This window comes from Urocampus carinirostris, chromosome 3 (assembly GCF_059441175.1).
Source record: "Urocampus carinirostris isolate Australia breed hairy pipefish chromosome 3, RoL_Ucar_1.0, whole genome shotgun sequence".
Taxonomy (NCBI): Eukaryota; Metazoa; Chordata; class Actinopteri; order Syngnathiformes; family Syngnathidae; genus Urocampus; species Urocampus carinirostris.
The window spans coordinates 19,684,682-19,701,248 of record NC_142351.1 but is presented as its reverse complement, the minus strand read 5'-3'; the positions used below and the strand labels follow the sequence as shown (position 1 = coordinate 19,701,248).

General features: G+C 39.5%; 1 protein-coding gene across 1 annotated transcript in view; it reads left to right on the top strand.

Annotated features, from left to right (window-relative positions):
- The window catches only part of vwa5b1 (von Willebrand factor A domain containing 5B1), a 49,533-nt gene that overhangs the window by 4,877 nt on the left and 28,089 nt on the right, over nucleotides 1-16,567 (top strand). Inside the window, exons 2-7 of the mRNA XM_088329866.1 lie at nucleotides 4,401-4,544; nucleotides 4,627-4,788; nucleotides 6,223-6,442; nucleotides 6,622-6,776; nucleotides 7,815-7,946; nucleotides 11,675-11,799. Of these exons, the coding sequence (XP_088185992.1) occupies nucleotides 4,406-4,544; nucleotides 4,627-4,788; nucleotides 6,223-6,442; nucleotides 6,622-6,776; nucleotides 7,815-7,946; nucleotides 11,675-11,799 (933 nt within the window). The 5' untranslated portion in view covers nucleotides 4,401-4,405. The remainder of the gene's footprint in view (nucleotides 1-4,400; nucleotides 4,545-4,626; nucleotides 4,789-6,222; nucleotides 6,443-6,621; nucleotides 6,777-7,814; nucleotides 7,947-11,674; nucleotides 11,800-16,567) is intronic.

Genomic DNA, 16,567 nt, shown 5'->3' with positions numbered 1-16,567 from the left:
GTGTGTGAGTTTGTATGTGACTTGGCTCCAAAATACAAATTTTAATGAAAATTTACACGGTTTTACTTTAGGCCTCCGCAAGTGTCTTTAGCTAAGTTTCAAAGCAAGGAACCCCCAATAAATACTACCAAAATTAATAAACATCTGCTTTCATTGTGTGTGCTTTTGTGGGGTCTCTAATGCCCTCTGGTAGCATAATTGGGTACTGAAGCTTCCGCCCACCGATTACTCCAAACAGCCGATTCCAATCTTCTATCAACCTGGCAACACAGAGCAATTTTGATTATTAATGAATAGATGCAAATATAGATACAATATTAAAAAGTGATATCATGCTGGGATTTAAAGATATTTATTTAATAGAATATCTATTTTTGGGGAGAGGTAAGGGAATGTTATGGACTAAAAGTATTGGTATATGGTATCAACGATTATAAAAAAATTGGTTGTTATACTGGTCTGAAAAGTATTGGTATTAAAAAAGGTCTAATTACCGTAAATTCCAGACTATAATCCACTACTTTCTTCCATAACTTTCAACCCTGCGGCTTATTCAGTGATGCGGCCAATTTATGTCATTTTTCTAACGGGTGCTAGCGGCGCTCGAGTGTTGCCACCATTAACTGCCCTGTCAAAGCTAGATTATTATTATTAAAGCTTTGAAAACTCTCTCGGTGTACCGTATTTCTTTGTAAATATGTGTAACCCATATATAATATGTATTTGCAACTGTATATTTTTGTAATGTATTTATTTGTATTTATTTTAGACACTCATTCTGATTTGCACGGGTGAACGAAAAATGAGGGGCGGAACAAACGCGGGGTGCCTAGTTTAAAAGGGGACCGCTAAAGGTGAGGGACAGACAAGGAAAGAATAGGGGGTAAAAAGTTGGTTAAAGAAAAAGGAGTTGCGTGAGTAAATGTGTTCATCTGATATATTTTTCCCACCCTTACCTTTGGATATATACACTTTTTTCCTTGGATTACTTTTAACGGGACCTGGACTCTGCAGGTCTGCATCAAACTTTAAGTACCGGTATCATTTTTTGTTCATTTTGCCGGCTGTGATTTTTGGACTGTGGACTTTGATGAAGGACATTTAGTTTCAATCGCGAGGACTTGAAGTCGGGTTTGGGTTAATTTTGTGTTTGTGTTACATGTTAAATTGGGGGCTCATGCGGCTTATATACAGGTGCGGCTTGTGTATGTACAAAATCGTTTTTCCTCTCTAAGTGTGGTGGGTGCGGCTTATAATCAGGTGCGCTCTATAGTCTGGAATTTACGGTAAGTTTTTTTAAAACCGTAATAAAATATATGATGAAAATAGAAAAAATAATCAAAAACGTTTCTCATTCAATAACATGCAAAACTGTGATCTGGCTTTCTGGAATAACCAGTGACTATATGATAAATAACACTTGAATTACTTTAACGGAAATGCTGGAATTAAGTAATTAACTCAAAATAGTTGCATTGCGTCTATACACACTTACACTGAGAAAAGTTTAAGTGTTAACGGTGAGCATTATTTTATTAATGAACATGTTGATTGCCTTTCCATCAGTCGGCGTGCAAATAGGAAAGCCCACCACTCGATGTTTTCTGCATGACCTCTGCAAGCGCTTGCAAATCCAGCTGTCTCCTGGTGTTGCTTTAGAAACAAGAGGCTGGCGGCTCACTTACGGTCAGTCTCCGGGCTATCATGCCGAATCGTCTCTATGGAAATGGCTTTCGTCATAAATTCCCATCTAGCACCACGTTGAGCTCTGTTGTGTGTAAGCCTTACATTACAGGTGCAGGATGCAACATGATCAATGATGTGCATGCACAAGAGCAGTGGGGGATTCATCAAATTCATTCCTCTAATTGAGGATGCTGTTTTTTTGCCCGCATGAAATTTTATACAGTGAAACCTCGGTTCTCGACCATAATCCGTTCCAGAACCCTGTTCGAAAGCCGATTTGTTAGATCACCGAAACCATTTTTCCCATTAAAAATAATGTAAATCGTGTTAATCCGTTCCAACACCCTGAATGTTTACCTTGAATGTTTAACGTAAACATAAAGCTAACCCAGGCTAATCGTACGTCCGCGTTATCGTAATCTTCCGTACGAAATATTACACTAACATGAAGGTGTAAAAATAAAAAAATCAGGTCGATTACAAGTCATTTAGTACCCAGGTCTCCACAACAAGTGGTGAGCGGTTCATTGAAAAGGGGGCTCTGTTCCAACACCCTGAATGTTTACCTGAATGTTCAACGTAAACATAATGCTAACCCAGGCTAATCGTACGTTTGTAATCTTCCGTACGAAAGATTATGCTAACATGAACGTGTAAAAATAAAAAAAAGGATAAAGAAAATAAATCTGAATAGGATTTCTTACCTTTGTGGTGGTCAGCAGAAGGCGCAGGTGGACGGTGGTGCTATTATTTCTTTCTTAAATGGAATAGTTGTACGCACTACTTTTCTTTTTTCACCTGTAGCAACTTTGCTGCTTGCACTGACTTTCTTCGGAGGCATAATTAGGGGCTAAAACACTTGGTACACCTATATTAAAAGTGAAAGCAAAACAAAGCACGTCCGCACGCGATAACAGTTGGTCACGAAGAGAGCGATCTACACCCGTACTCATTCACGCATTACCGGCGTTCGAACTTTTTTGACCGAACAGCGAAGCAAGAATTTCTCTAAATTTTTGGTCGGACTCCAATTTGTTCGGACTGAGAGGCATTCGAAAACCGAGGTTCCACTGTACATGGTTGCAGATTATCTAGTGGATGGATAGTTCAAATGATCATTCAAAAAGTAAACTTTGACGCTTCTGAAGTTATAATTACAATTGTCTCTATTGTTAACAACATTGTTTACAGCGAAATTAGATAGATAGATAGATAGATAGATAAATACTTTATTCATCCCCGTAGGGAAATTCACACTTCCAGCAGTCTACCCCGTTGTTTATTAACAGATGAACATGATGCCCTAGGGGTGCTTGTAGCGAAGTGGATGACGTCACGCCAGTCCAAAAATTCGACATCCCTGCGGCAGATGGAAAACTTTTCTTTGTGAAAATCCAGGGATACACCACCTCGTGTTAGCAAGTCCGCCTCCTCTCCGATTCCCCCGGCTTTCGTGTCTCTGTTTAGCGGCGTTGAAGCCGGATTGCTCCGGGTAGCTCCGGGTGGCTACACGTTAGCGTCCGGAATGCTAAACGTGAGCCACGTTTCCGCAAAACACAGCAACTGCGCTCCCTGTGCGCTTCGATGTTTTCCACCAGCACTCGATGATCTTATTTGGTCGTGAGTTCGCATTTACCATGATTACGGATGGTACGAAGACTTATAACGCCGCTAGCCGCTTCGCTAGCTCCGGCTTTTCTTCCACGATAGGCCCCTTCATCACGCCGGCACGAGAATTTTTCAGGGCAAGGAGTTGAAATTCCTTGAATACACGCATTTCTTGTGCGTTAAAACCCATGTCCATAGGATAGAAGTAATCCATAGTGTAGTTGTCAAAACGGGAAGAAAAAACACCGAAGATAGGAGCAGACAATAAAACAATAGGGCAGCTGCTGGAAAAGGCAGCCGCTCGTGGCAGCGCCGCTTTGATATATTAGACATGACACTCCAGGAAAAAACCTGTAATATAAACTAAAGAGATAGAAATAAGATAAAAAGAATTTCAGTATAAGTAGGCTAAAAAAATAAAAGGTCGTGCTATGCTCATGTTGTAAGTGCATCAGAAATAGTCCAATACAAATAGTGCAATAGTGGCAAAAAATCTTGCTTCACACTTACCCATTAACACACACACTGATAGCTGCGTCAGCCATGCAAGGCAACTACCTGCTCATTGGGGGCATTAGGGATTCAGTGTCTTGCCCAAGGACACTTTGACAAATAATATGGAAAAACTGGGAATCAGACCTGCGACCTCTTGATCCCAACATGAGCGTTTTACCTCCTGATCTACTGCCGATATGAATACCCATTTTCAATATTTAAGAAATATATCAAGAGTACGCAGTCTTGTGCGCTTGTTTAAGGGTGCTGATGGCCCGAGGGTGGAAACTGTCACTGAGTCTGTTAGTCCTTGTTTTAAGGGACTTGTAGGGGCACCAAGTCAAGGATGAGAGGAGTCCTTTATAATGTCATCAGCTCTTATGAGGTATCACAAGCCAGCAATGTCCTCCAGACTGGGCATAGAGCAGCCAGTCAATGACTTTCTGGAATGTTTTGATTACTCTCTTTCATAAGTTTTGATGCAACTGTTCCTTTGATGTTTTTTCTCCAGTTGCTTATGTTTTAGGTGTCAGTAATTCAATTATTTTCTTATTTCTTTGATTGTTGTTGTCATCTCATGACTATTTATTTTGTCATGCTCCGAAATGCAGTTGCGATGCCCGGTCTCATCAACAAGGAAAATCGCAGCCCTCTACCTCTCAGCGTCTCTGACATCACTTCCTGTGTCAGGGGTTATACTCGGGCCATGACGGCATCCATGACTTATGAAAATATTGAAGATCATGCCATTGAAGGTAAAGTTATTTTCAAACTCCTTGAAATAGCCACTCATGCTGGATCGAATCTTTCTATTTTTCCCGCGGCGCGGCCTTGCAGGTATCTTCATCTATCCGCTGGAAGAAAAAAGCATTGTGGTGGGCTTTGAGGCAATGATCTCCACTCAAATTGTCACACTGCAAATTAAGGACAAAGCCAAGGTTGACGACTGTTACCGCAATTCATGCGGCACACCAAACGGAGCACCGCCGAGTGGTGTTGGTGAGTTGGGTTCTCCTGTATAGATTGTATTGTCAGAATGCATTGGTGCTTTTATAAGTCGATTAGATGGCGCTTATTTTCTGTGCACTATTTTCCTGACTAGTATCGATCTTCTACTGCACGCTGATTGAGTCCATGACTAAATTGTAGCAATTTCTGAAATAGTGAGGTTTGCAATGTTAGGGGGAGTGGTCATAGATGGTTTCTGGTGTGACCAATGAAAGTGTCTCCTTTCAGGTTTTTTACCCATTAATGATTAAAACGCAAGGTGCTACTTGTCTCTAAGAACTGACAGTTGCTTTGGACCGACCCATGAATAACGTTTTTTATTTTATTTTAATTCAACTATTTTGTCAACTAACCAACTATTGATATATCAGTCCTTGAAGCACACAGAAACATAAATTTGGTACTTTGCATCGGTGGCATTCACACCAACATTACTCTATTATTATAAACCCTGCATATGTTTTAAAAAAATAAACAAACTTAACACAGGTAAATCTATCCATCCGTCCATTATCTGCACCGCTTATCCTCACTAGCGTTGCGGGGATGCAGCTATCTCTGGGCAGTGGGCAGGGGACAGCCAGCCAGTCGCAAAGCACAGGGAAATCCAATAAATATTTAAATGTGTGAACAACCCAGACGTCCACATGTTTTTTGTCTTTTACATTTATATTTCATGTATTGTGTATGTATAGGTTTATAGTTTGATAGGTAATCAAGTAATGGATATTGAACTTGCATGGAGAACAGGAAAGTGCACAAACCGCAGATAAAAAATTCAACCTGTTCTAAAAGCCCATCCCTGAGGCCTTTCTTTTTATGGAATCTTCTACGTTACAAAAGCAGATCCAACCTAAAGGGTGTGGAAATCGAATAACACTAACATAATTGGTGCATAACAGTCAAAACAGCAAACAACAGTGAGATCTGATAGTCAATATAACGAATTAGCATTCAATGTGATCCGACTTCCTTGCATCGGTCCAATATTAAAAACATAATAAACCCAACAATATTGTTTTTCTACGTGAGAAGCTAATTGATTTGCACCCTTTCTCACTAAATGGCTAAGCTACAAATTCGTATTGGTATTATCTGCGGTCATTTTTGTTGCCCGAGTATCAATGGTAGTTCAAAATAGGGCGATCCCAGAGTTTTTCTGTAATAAATGTGACTAAATACGACAAATGAGTAAGGTATGGGTTTGTTACCTTTAGACCTGAGACGTGGTTCTTTGTGCTATATTAACATCGAGAATTCTGAGATAATTATTTGTTCTCCAGGCCGTCATGAGGCCATCAATTCTCAACATCTTCTTTACCTAAAAATTACGTATTGAGCAAAAAAACCTGAAAAAGCATTTAATTATTAGTCTGGATCAGATGGAAAAAAAGGCTACAAGAACTAATGCAGTTGATGTTTCAGGACATATACTTTTGGATGAGAATCTGGAGAGGACAGTGCTCGTAGTAAACCTGGGGATTATCCCTCCTTTGGAGACGGTCCAAATTCTGGTCAGTACCTCCTGTGAGCTGTCCACGCTGCCAAGCGGGGGCATCAGTGTTACTACGCCGCCAGTGTGCACACCTCGTGTACAAAGGAGCATCAATGAAGAGCAGGGCTTGTCTCCAAACTTTCCCAGAATGTAAGAAAAAACAAAGAAATGGTTAAAATGAAAAATTACCTTTCTCATAAAAAGCAAATATCCAGTCAAGAAACTTCATGTATCTTCTATTTCTGCTCTCCCAAATCCCTTTTCATGTAGAAAATGTATTGCGTGGTCGTTAATGTGCTCCTTTCCAGTCAATATTTTCTTAATTTTAGGAGGGACAAACATCACTGCGGTTCTGGCCCTCATGATCGTACTCCCAACTCAGCTTACTTTTGCTTGTCAGCTCTGCTGGATGAAGAGGCCATTAATTCCATGGACTACCAGTTTAACTTCCAACTGGAAATACGAGCCCCCTACCTCCTGGCAGGTCAGAACTTGAATGATTAATTGTAAGTTGTTATCAGAGTGTATGTATGGGTAGAGTCAAGTGAAGTCATATTTATTTGTACGGTATAGCCCTTAATCACAAGTCGTCTCAAAGGCCTGCATAGATTACAGATTATTGCAAACTACAGACTATTATTACACCATCCTCTGATCTAAAACCTACATGAGGGCAAGGCAAAATTCAAAAAGCTCAACATGAGGAAAATGAAAACACCTTGAAAAGGGACCTCACATGAGGTAATCTCCCTTACAGGATGACCAGGCTGCAATGGATGTTGCAATAACAAATAATAAACAGATATTGTCAACATAAAATATGGGTCATTCATAACTTATAGAATAAAAGTGTGTTTTAAGCCTAGATTCAATTAGTTCCACTGAGGTTGCAGATCGAATCTCAGAGGGCACAGCATTCCACAGCACCGGGGGCCGAATGGAGAACGCTCTCAAACATGCTGATCTCTTCTTGGCTCTTGGGATCACGAGCAGACCAGCATTTTCAGAGCAAAGGCTCCGGACCAGAACAGAGGGGGAAATTCAGTCTGAAAGGTATGAGACTGAGAGAGCATAGGTCAAATTTGAGCAATGTTGCGAAGGTGGAAAAAGCTGTTCTAGTAATATTCTTAATGTGCGTTTGGAAGGATTGATTGGGGTCAAATGTGACACCTAAATTTTTGACTGAGTCACTCTGGGTGGTATTACTTTTGTCAATATTCAGAGCAGTTTTTGAGAACAAGTCACTGTTTGGGGTATATTTCTGGTTAGTTTCATGTTATTTTCATTGAAAAAAACAGTCCTTTATTTCAGTGACCCCAAACTTTTGAACAGGAGTGTATTTTCTCAAGTTTCTTAGAACTATAGAGTGAAGACAATTGAAAAATAAGGTTGGAAAATGTACATTGAAAAAAACACCTTGCCAGGGGCAACAAAGAGACTATCTGAAGGGCATATTGATTTTGTATCGAGTGTTGAAGGCCGAAAAATACAATAAATGACGTGACTTTTTATATCTGCGCAGGTGTGGAAAGCCCATCTCACGCCATTCGAGCAGACGCGGACCCTTCTGCTCGCTCAGCCACCAGCGTTGTTATCACGCTAGCAGACAAGTACACTTACGATTGTCCTGTTAAGATCTTCATCTACCCCAGCGGTGCGTCTATAAGGCCACACTCGAGTTGCTTAGAATTTGTTTGTGTGCTTTAGTTGAATGCATGATGGGAGCAACAAAGTACTTGTATTGACTCCATCCAAGGATGGCACTGTGTGGGTTTGAGGCTTGGGTCTTTTGTTGTTGTTCTCTGCCTGTGTGGTCTTATTGTAAAGTACCCGTGGGCTGCTCATCTCCCACAGGCAACAAGCTTCTCCGCTGAGCCGCTATTGTCTCATGAAGTCTTTACTGGTAAACAAAAACCTAGCCAGGTAGATAAGTGGTTTGAATAAGTGGATGGATGAAAATAGAATGTATTCAGCCAGTAAAATGATGTATTGGATTTCATATTATGAGTGTCTAATAATTATGAAGCTAATTATTAGACACTCAGACACTTAATTTCCAAAACAAACAGACATGATTGACATATCCTTTTCATTTTCTACAAAGACAACTGTTACTCTTTGTGATTCACTGTTAAAACTTCACTGAAATAAAATTCCAGGGAGCTCACAGTTGCAGCACTATCCATCAGATTAAGAGTCTCATCTCATCTCATTATCTGCACCGCTTATCCTCAGTAGGGTCGCGGGGATGCTGGAGCCCATCCCAGCCATCATCGGGCAGTGGGCAGGGGACACCCTGAACTGGTTGCCAGCCAATCGCAGGGCACACAGGGACAGACAACTCGCTCGTTCATTCACACCTATGGACAATTTGGACCCACCAATCCACCTGAAATGCATGTCTTTGGAATGTGGGAGGAAACCGGAGTGCCCGGAGGAAACCCACGCAAGCACGGGGAGAACATATAAACTCCGCACAGGAAGTCCGGTAGCTGGATTTGAACCCACACAGGAGGTTCCCAAGAACTTACAACTGTGCCGCACATGCGCTAACCACTGCGCCGCCGTACCAGATTAAGAGTGTTTAAGAGTGTTTAACCTTTTTTAATTTCACATATCACTTTGGTCGATTTAGGGAAACATCTTATTTAGAAATGACCAGTAGATGCTCTGCTAGTTGAAGGAACTGGGACTGCTAAACCCTTGCAAATAATCAACCTTAGAGTGCGGCTTACTCATACAAAAAGGTTTTTAATTACGTGCAAATTTCACAAGTATGCATCCTTTCATAAAGGTAAGCCCAAATTCTTAAACATGTAAAATGTGAGGAAAGAGTATGTGTTTTTTGCATAAAATTGATGTATAGTTAATCAGTATATTCCAATTCCTTTCCGAGATAATGCATTTTGAAGACAGGATGTCTTGTATTTGTCCTCCTGAGCTGTGAAGTCATCAGCGGAACACCAGCATCCTAGCAAGCCAGTAGCAAAATTGTTTTACGTATTAATTAGTCAAAGAGGTTATGGGATTTTTAAGCAAATTCTCTGTAGTTTTTGTGGAGAATTCCTTGACATTGTGATGCAGGTGGCTGAAGTATTGGTTAAACAAAGAGCGAGCAGCCTAAAAGTGGCTAACTGTCGAAAAAGACAGAGAGCCCTCAGTGGGAAGCTAACCAGGACAAATTAGCGAAAAGTGGCTGCAGTATTAGCGAAAAAACTGGCTCACCAAAAAAACGTGCAGCGAGCCGCGGGAATAAACAATGAAAAACGGCAACAGCTACGGCAGCCAAGAACAAACTAAGCTCAACAACAAAACCGGCGCTAATGGCAGAGGTCCCGATCGAAAAACACGTCGTGACTAGGCTGGCTAACCAACAACGACAAGCAGTAATGGCTACAACAATAAATGCAAAGCCATCAGCGAATAAACCAAGGGACATGGCAAAACTGTTGCCAACGCCAGGCTGCAATGGATGTTGCAATAAACAAATAATAAACAGATATTGTCAACATAAAATATAGGTTATTCATATGTTATAGAATAGAAGTGTGTTTTAAGCTTAAATTTAAACATTTCCACTGATGTATACAGTATTTTAAACCAGTCTATGTTTTTTTGGGGGCGCACCTTCATCAAAGGAACTTACTGACCGAGAAAGAGGTAGAGAAAAGACAGAGAGGGATCAGATTGAAGCCGTCTACATATTTGAAATTATTCGATGTTTTTATTTTTTGGGGCACACTTCGATCAAAGTCCTGCCAACTAAGAGCGAGAGCTAGAGAGAGAGAGAGAGAGTCAACCAAGGGTTCGGCAGATGTATAATTTATGACGAAGGAAGTGGGCCACAAACTCTTCTCAGTGAGATGCAGTGAACGCAGAGCAGGTGTCCGATCACAGTACAATATGAAAGATGCTAATATATGTTATGGCCAATCGGCATCGGAGATCCCAAATCGGGGTTGCTTGCCAAACGGCATGAATCTTGGCTGTACAAAACGTTCCTCCATTTTTTTTAATTGAATTTTATTATTTTTAATTTAAAAAAAAATCACTTGAAAGAGTGACCCAGTGATAACTGAACCACGAATTAGCGAGAGGTCTCTATTTATTTTAATTTTTTTGTAGACATTTTTTTATATGTGGAAAAATGTCCATTTTTCAAAGGTGTTGTCCATAACTTCAAAATATTGTACTTGCTGATGCCATCTTCTGGTTGAAATACTCATTGAAGCCTCTGATAAGCTGATTGGGTGGCACTTGCATGTACTGTACGTGCCATTCTTAGATGTTTTCCAACAGTGTTCTCGTTTGCCCGCGTCCCTGCGTCCTAGATGCATTATTTTTGCTGGGGACGCAACTTTTTTGACACGAAATTGTCATTATTATTTTTTAACAAAGATTTACCGCACTCCAAACTTTTCGTAAGGCAGATCCGGCAGATGTTGTTTTGGTCTCGCGGTTCGAGTTTTCATCTGCACGCCGATCTCTAGTTCGAGTTGTATAGTGAAAGTCCGTCTCTTTTTAGAGAACCAGCTTTTTCGGCTCAACTCATCAAACAGAGCCGGTTCTCAAACGGCTCACTTGCTTTGATGCATTATTTTATGAATTATTATGTGATACAAAGAAGTTAAGAAAAAAAGGAAGTATAAAAGGAGAAAATGAAAAAAGACAGGTTTGTGGTGATCCCTTTTAATGAAATGAAATGAAATGATCTGCATTTATATAGCGCTTTTCAAGTCAATGACTTCCCAAAGCGCTTTACATTGTGCTTCATATTTCCCAATAGCGGCCGTGATCTGTGCAGCCAATCAGTATATTACCAACAATAATTTAATGAAGAAAATGTATTATTCTACTTAATTATATTTGCATGTATTTTTTCCTTCTACAGTGAACGTCCAAGCGACTTTATTTTAGAACTTTTTTTATGATAAACCTCATTCATGTCGAGCAACTCAGTGTCCCACAACAAAATGTTCATTAACAATTTGTATGATATAAGGAAACACATTTACAATATAACATGTTAAACTACATAAATAAACATGTTTGAAAATGATTTTTTTTGTATTTTGTAAGGGAAAATACGACAGTTTGTAAGGGCATGGAGCACACTAAATTTTGGGGACCCATAGATCTCTGTTGGGACCCATAGATTTTTGAGCATGCGAGTCCCCGAGACCCATCACTTTCAGAGGTAAAATGAACACTGTTTTCAAACACGTTTATTAAAATCTTTTGGGTGTTCGGGTTAGCACTGGACTGTATTTGAAACAGTCCTTATCTTAGTTTCTCTATTGTCATCCTAGAATAAGATAAAACAACAAGTACGCGCATTAAATCGCTCTACTCCCCCTCACGCCTTTTTTTTTTTTTTTACAGAACCTCACGTTCCACATGTTCTTGTAGAAAGTGGAGACATGACGCAAGAGGAGTATGATGAGTTCATCCACAGCCGGAGCGATTTCATCAAGGCCACCAAGAAGGACTCGAGCAATGAGAGGAAGGTAAGAGTGTCATTTAGCAGCCGAACTGGGCGGATGAGATGAATACAAATACCGTATGGGCTTTGACCCAATACACACCAGGGGTCCATTTCACAGAGAAGGTTTGGTTAGAACCCTGAGTCTTTTGAGACCAGAACAAGTGAAACACTGAGTTTTCCTTTACACAAAGCAGGGTAACTCAAACCAGAAAAAGAGGGATAAGTCACAGTTTCATAAAGAGAGATAACTTGATTATTTCGACCAGTTACCATAGTAACAGTTTTTTGAAACTATCCTGCTCAATTACAGTTTTTTTCCGCAATGAATCTCAAGATTTCTCTGTCACCACCTCAGCGCGGCACGTGTGTAAGGAACGATGCTCATTATGCCGAATCCTTTTATTCATTTAGACCGTACTTCATGCGCTAGGGCGGGGGTCGGTAACTAGCGGCTAAGTAGTCGCATACGGCACTTTAGCGCAAGTGAGTGGCTCTCTTGCGCTTTTCCAAAAATGTGAACAAATTGATAAACATTGGGGAGGGAAATATATTTTTCTATTAATATGGTTTTCCTGTTCGGACAAACTTGACACAAACACTTTTAATGTTTTCCAACGCTGTAAAAATATGTAAAATAAATATTATATTTCAACTACGGTTGTAACTCTGAGCTGGTACAAGTGCAGTTCCCTTTCGCTTTGTGGAGCAAATAAGCTCAGCACAAAAATGACTTCCACTTTCTTTGTTTCAAATAAATCACTTTGGAATGGATGGAACGACAGCATCCCCTTTTCGACAGTTACCGGACGAGAAAAATTATCATGTACCATAATGAAATCTGATAACAAGAAGTTTTGAATGTACAGTGGAACCTCGGTTCTCGACCATAATCCGTTCCAGAACTCTGTTCGAAAACCGATTTGTTCGATCACCGAAATCATTTTTCCCATTAAAAATAATGTAAATCGTTTTAATCCGTTCCAACACCCTGAATGTTTACCTTGAACTAAAGCTAACCCAGGCTAATCGTACGTTCGCGTTATCGTAATCTTCCGTACAAAAGATTACGCTAACATGAACGTGTAAAAATTAAAAGATCAGGTCGTTTACAAGTCAAATAGCACCCAGGTCTCCACAACAAGTGGTGAGCGGTTCATTGGAGAGGGGGCTCTGTTCCAACACCCTGAATGTTTAACTTGAATGTTTAACTTAAACAAAGCTAACCCAGGATAATCGTACGTTTGCGTTATTGTAATCTTCCGTACGAAAGATTACGCTAACACGAACGTGTAAAAAAAAAAAAAAAAGGATAAAGAAAAGAATTATGAATAGGATTTCTTACCTTTGTGGTGGTCAGCAGAAGGCGCAGGTGGACGGTGGGGTATTCCCTAGCAAGATCAGCACACCTCCTTCATATTTGGCTATGATTTCTTTCTTAAATGCAATAGTTGTACGCACTACTTTTCTTTTTTCACCTGTAGCAACTTTGCTGCTTGCACTGACTTTCTTCGGAGGCATAATTAGGGGCTAAAACACTTCGTACACCTATATTAGAAGCGAAAGCAAAACGAAACACGTCCGCACGCGATAACAGTTGGTCACGGAAAGAGCGATCCACACCCGTACGCCGCTCAGCATCGCATCCTAGCGTACGCACTCACGCATTACCGGCGTTCGAACTCCGATTTTTTGACCGTACTGCGAAATTTTGGGTCGGACTCCGATTTGTTCGAACTGAGAGGCGTTCGAAAACCGAGGTTCCACTGTAATTAAAACATCCAAGGCAATGTGTTGATAAAATTATGTTCTCAACGTATGTAATTATGTTGATTATGTTGATTGGAGGGACATTCTCAAGTACAGATCATTACGCTAATTTCTCACTTCTTTGGCTTTTCAACAAGTTTAGCAAGTTTAAACACCGTCCTCCGATATCTGAGACCACGCCCAAAGAGGCATGATTTTGTCAAGCGTCCCCGGTCCATATAAAAAGAGTAGCTGATCGATAGCTCGTCCTCTTTTCTTCTCCATGCCTGGCTTGTTCGTTTCGCATGACGGCCGCACCAAGCTGCTGTTCGGGCCTGCACAGCGGCCTTTAGTTAAGCACGTAGGCCATACGTCGTGACCATAAGGAGCATGGAACCAAATCTCTCTACAACAACAAGTAAGGTGATGGCTATAGATTTAACTCGATGTTTGCTGGTACTTGGGAATAAGCGTTATTTTTTTCTGTACAAGGGAATCTCCCAAAATCGTCAAGCATTATAGCGGAAACTTCCCTTTTGTGCTAGTAACTTCCAGACTTTCATCTGTCAAAAACTCTCGTAATTTCCGGCATGAAATCCCCCACCCCTCCGCCCCCTTTTTTTCCCATAATTAATTCTCTGTGTTAATAAATTGTGTGTCCTATTTCAAATAGCCTGGTTTATTGAATCCATTTTCTTGGGTTTAGTAATTCATATCAGAACTCAAAGAACTCAAAGTAATAACGTGAGTTAATTTTTTTAATCAGTGTAGGAAATTCTAGCATCCTTTAGAGAAAAAAAGATTTATGGTGAAGCACAAGCAACATCTAGAGGCAAATTCGTTTACTGATTGCAACAAAGAATAATTCGTTTTAATCCTAACGATTTTCAAAATTAAAGCTAGAAAAATCCCTTCACTTGTTTTCCTCTCCTGTGTCCACTGTGTGAGAGCTGACTGTGCTGCACAAGCCCCTCCCCTTTTAAAAGGGCCGTGTCCTGTGTGTGAGCTGCCATGGATCTTATAGTGAAGAGAAAAAGAACTGCACAACAATCAAACTCAAACTAAATTATTGTGATTTTATTTATTTCCCCTTTTCAAAAGGTTGCTATTTGTCACTTTTTTTATTGCACAGATAAGAGGCACATTATGCACATTTTTTTTTTTATATAAACTATTAAAACATACTGTAATTCATTAATGTAGTAACAAATTTAAACTTGAGGTGGTATGCTACAACAGAGTAATCACGTAGTGCAGGGGTCGGGAACCTATGGCTTGCGAGCCATATATGGAGCTTTCTATGAGTATCTGTGGCTCAGAGACCAATTTGATTGCATGCAAAATTTCTCCATCTTGTTCAAAACCAGAGTTGTCAATCCTATTCAGGTACACGTAAAGCCAAACAAAGCTAAATGCAAAAGTAACACTTCGCAGTATATATAGGGCACGTTTTTCACTACAATTTACAGTCAAGGTGTCACACAAAAAAGGGGGGAAAAAAAACTCGTTTTGGCTGTACAACGCTAAAGAATCCTTTATTTAAAAGTTCACTATATAATCTGTGTTCAGTGTTCAGATACTTTATGATGAATCCACAGAACTGTAAATACGCCAAAACACCGGAAGAGAACTTAGTCATTTGATTGGGTGAGTGGGAGGGATGGGTGGAGCTATGCAAAAAGTACAAGCATTCCCTCCCATCTCTCGCCAAAGGTAAGCACATAAGGCTCCCTATTCTCAGAATGTTGTGACGTTTTTACAAAATAAATGCTTGCATCTGGTTTTGAAACCAATATGTATGAGAAAAAGGGTCAAAAGGAGTTTAACCGATCTTGAGTAATTGCAAGAAAGAGACAAGTTTAAAGTGGTCTGTTTGTTGAATTTGGGACAGGGGCTCTGGCATTATTCTCTTTTCATAATTTTGATCAAATCATCAAAAATAAATGTGCTGAAGACTAAGCTTTTGTCTGGGGCGCCGGTTTAGCAATTTAGTAAATTTGTCTCATAATATATGGTGTGGCTCTTTCCCAAAATAAAATTAATATTTTTTGCTCTTATGGCCCTTTGAGTCAAAAAGGTTCCCGACCCCTGACGTAGTGCATCATTCTCCATGCTTCATCCAACTTTGATTTTGATAGTAGGCTAATATAGGTATAGTACATACAACATTTGTATTCATTATAAGGCTTATATAAGGCTTTTAACCTTTTGTGGCTTTTGACAAATTTGTTTTTTTTTAGTCCAATATGGCTCTTTCAACATTTTGGATTGCTGACCCCTGCACTAGGGAATTCTTGTCAAACTCATGGCCCGTGGGCCAAATGTTGCTTGCCATATCATTTTATGTGGCCCTTAAAATGTCTGCTCATCTAAAAATAAATGGGTGAAAAGAGTACTTTAACCAAAAATTATTTTACCAACAATGCCTGTCGAATACAATATATCCACAAAGTGACGGCACAGCGCCACCACATGGAAGTGTTTTCTCATCAAATATTTTGAGATTGATGAAAAAATGATCCCCAAAATGTCAATTTTTCAATTGTTATTTTTTGTAAATTAATTTATCTTGCATTGGCTTCCAGTCAGATTAAAATATTTTTTTTTAGATTTTTTTTTACAGTTTTTATATTAATGAGTTATTTTTTGACAACTTTTTTCATATATTGGTATTTTTTAAACATTCGTTTAAGTTTTTACTTAACTTTATTTCGAGTTTTCCAAGTTTTATAATTTTTTACTTGTTCATTTCACTTTTTTGTTTTCTTTTTTTATGTATTATTTATTTTATCTTTTTCAATTTTAAAAAGTAGCTATTTCTTACTTTCCTCATTTCTTTCTTTGTTTCTTTGTATCTTTCTTTTTTGTTTCTTTGTGTGCTTCTTTCTTCCTTTTTTCCTTTTTCCCCCTTTCTTTCTATTTCTTTCTTTCATCTTTCTTTCTTTCTTTCTTTCTTTCTTTCTTTCTTTCTTTCTTTCTTTCTTTCTTTCTTTCTTTTTGTTTTTCTTTCTTATGTCATGCCCAGCTTTTATAAGCTTTATAGT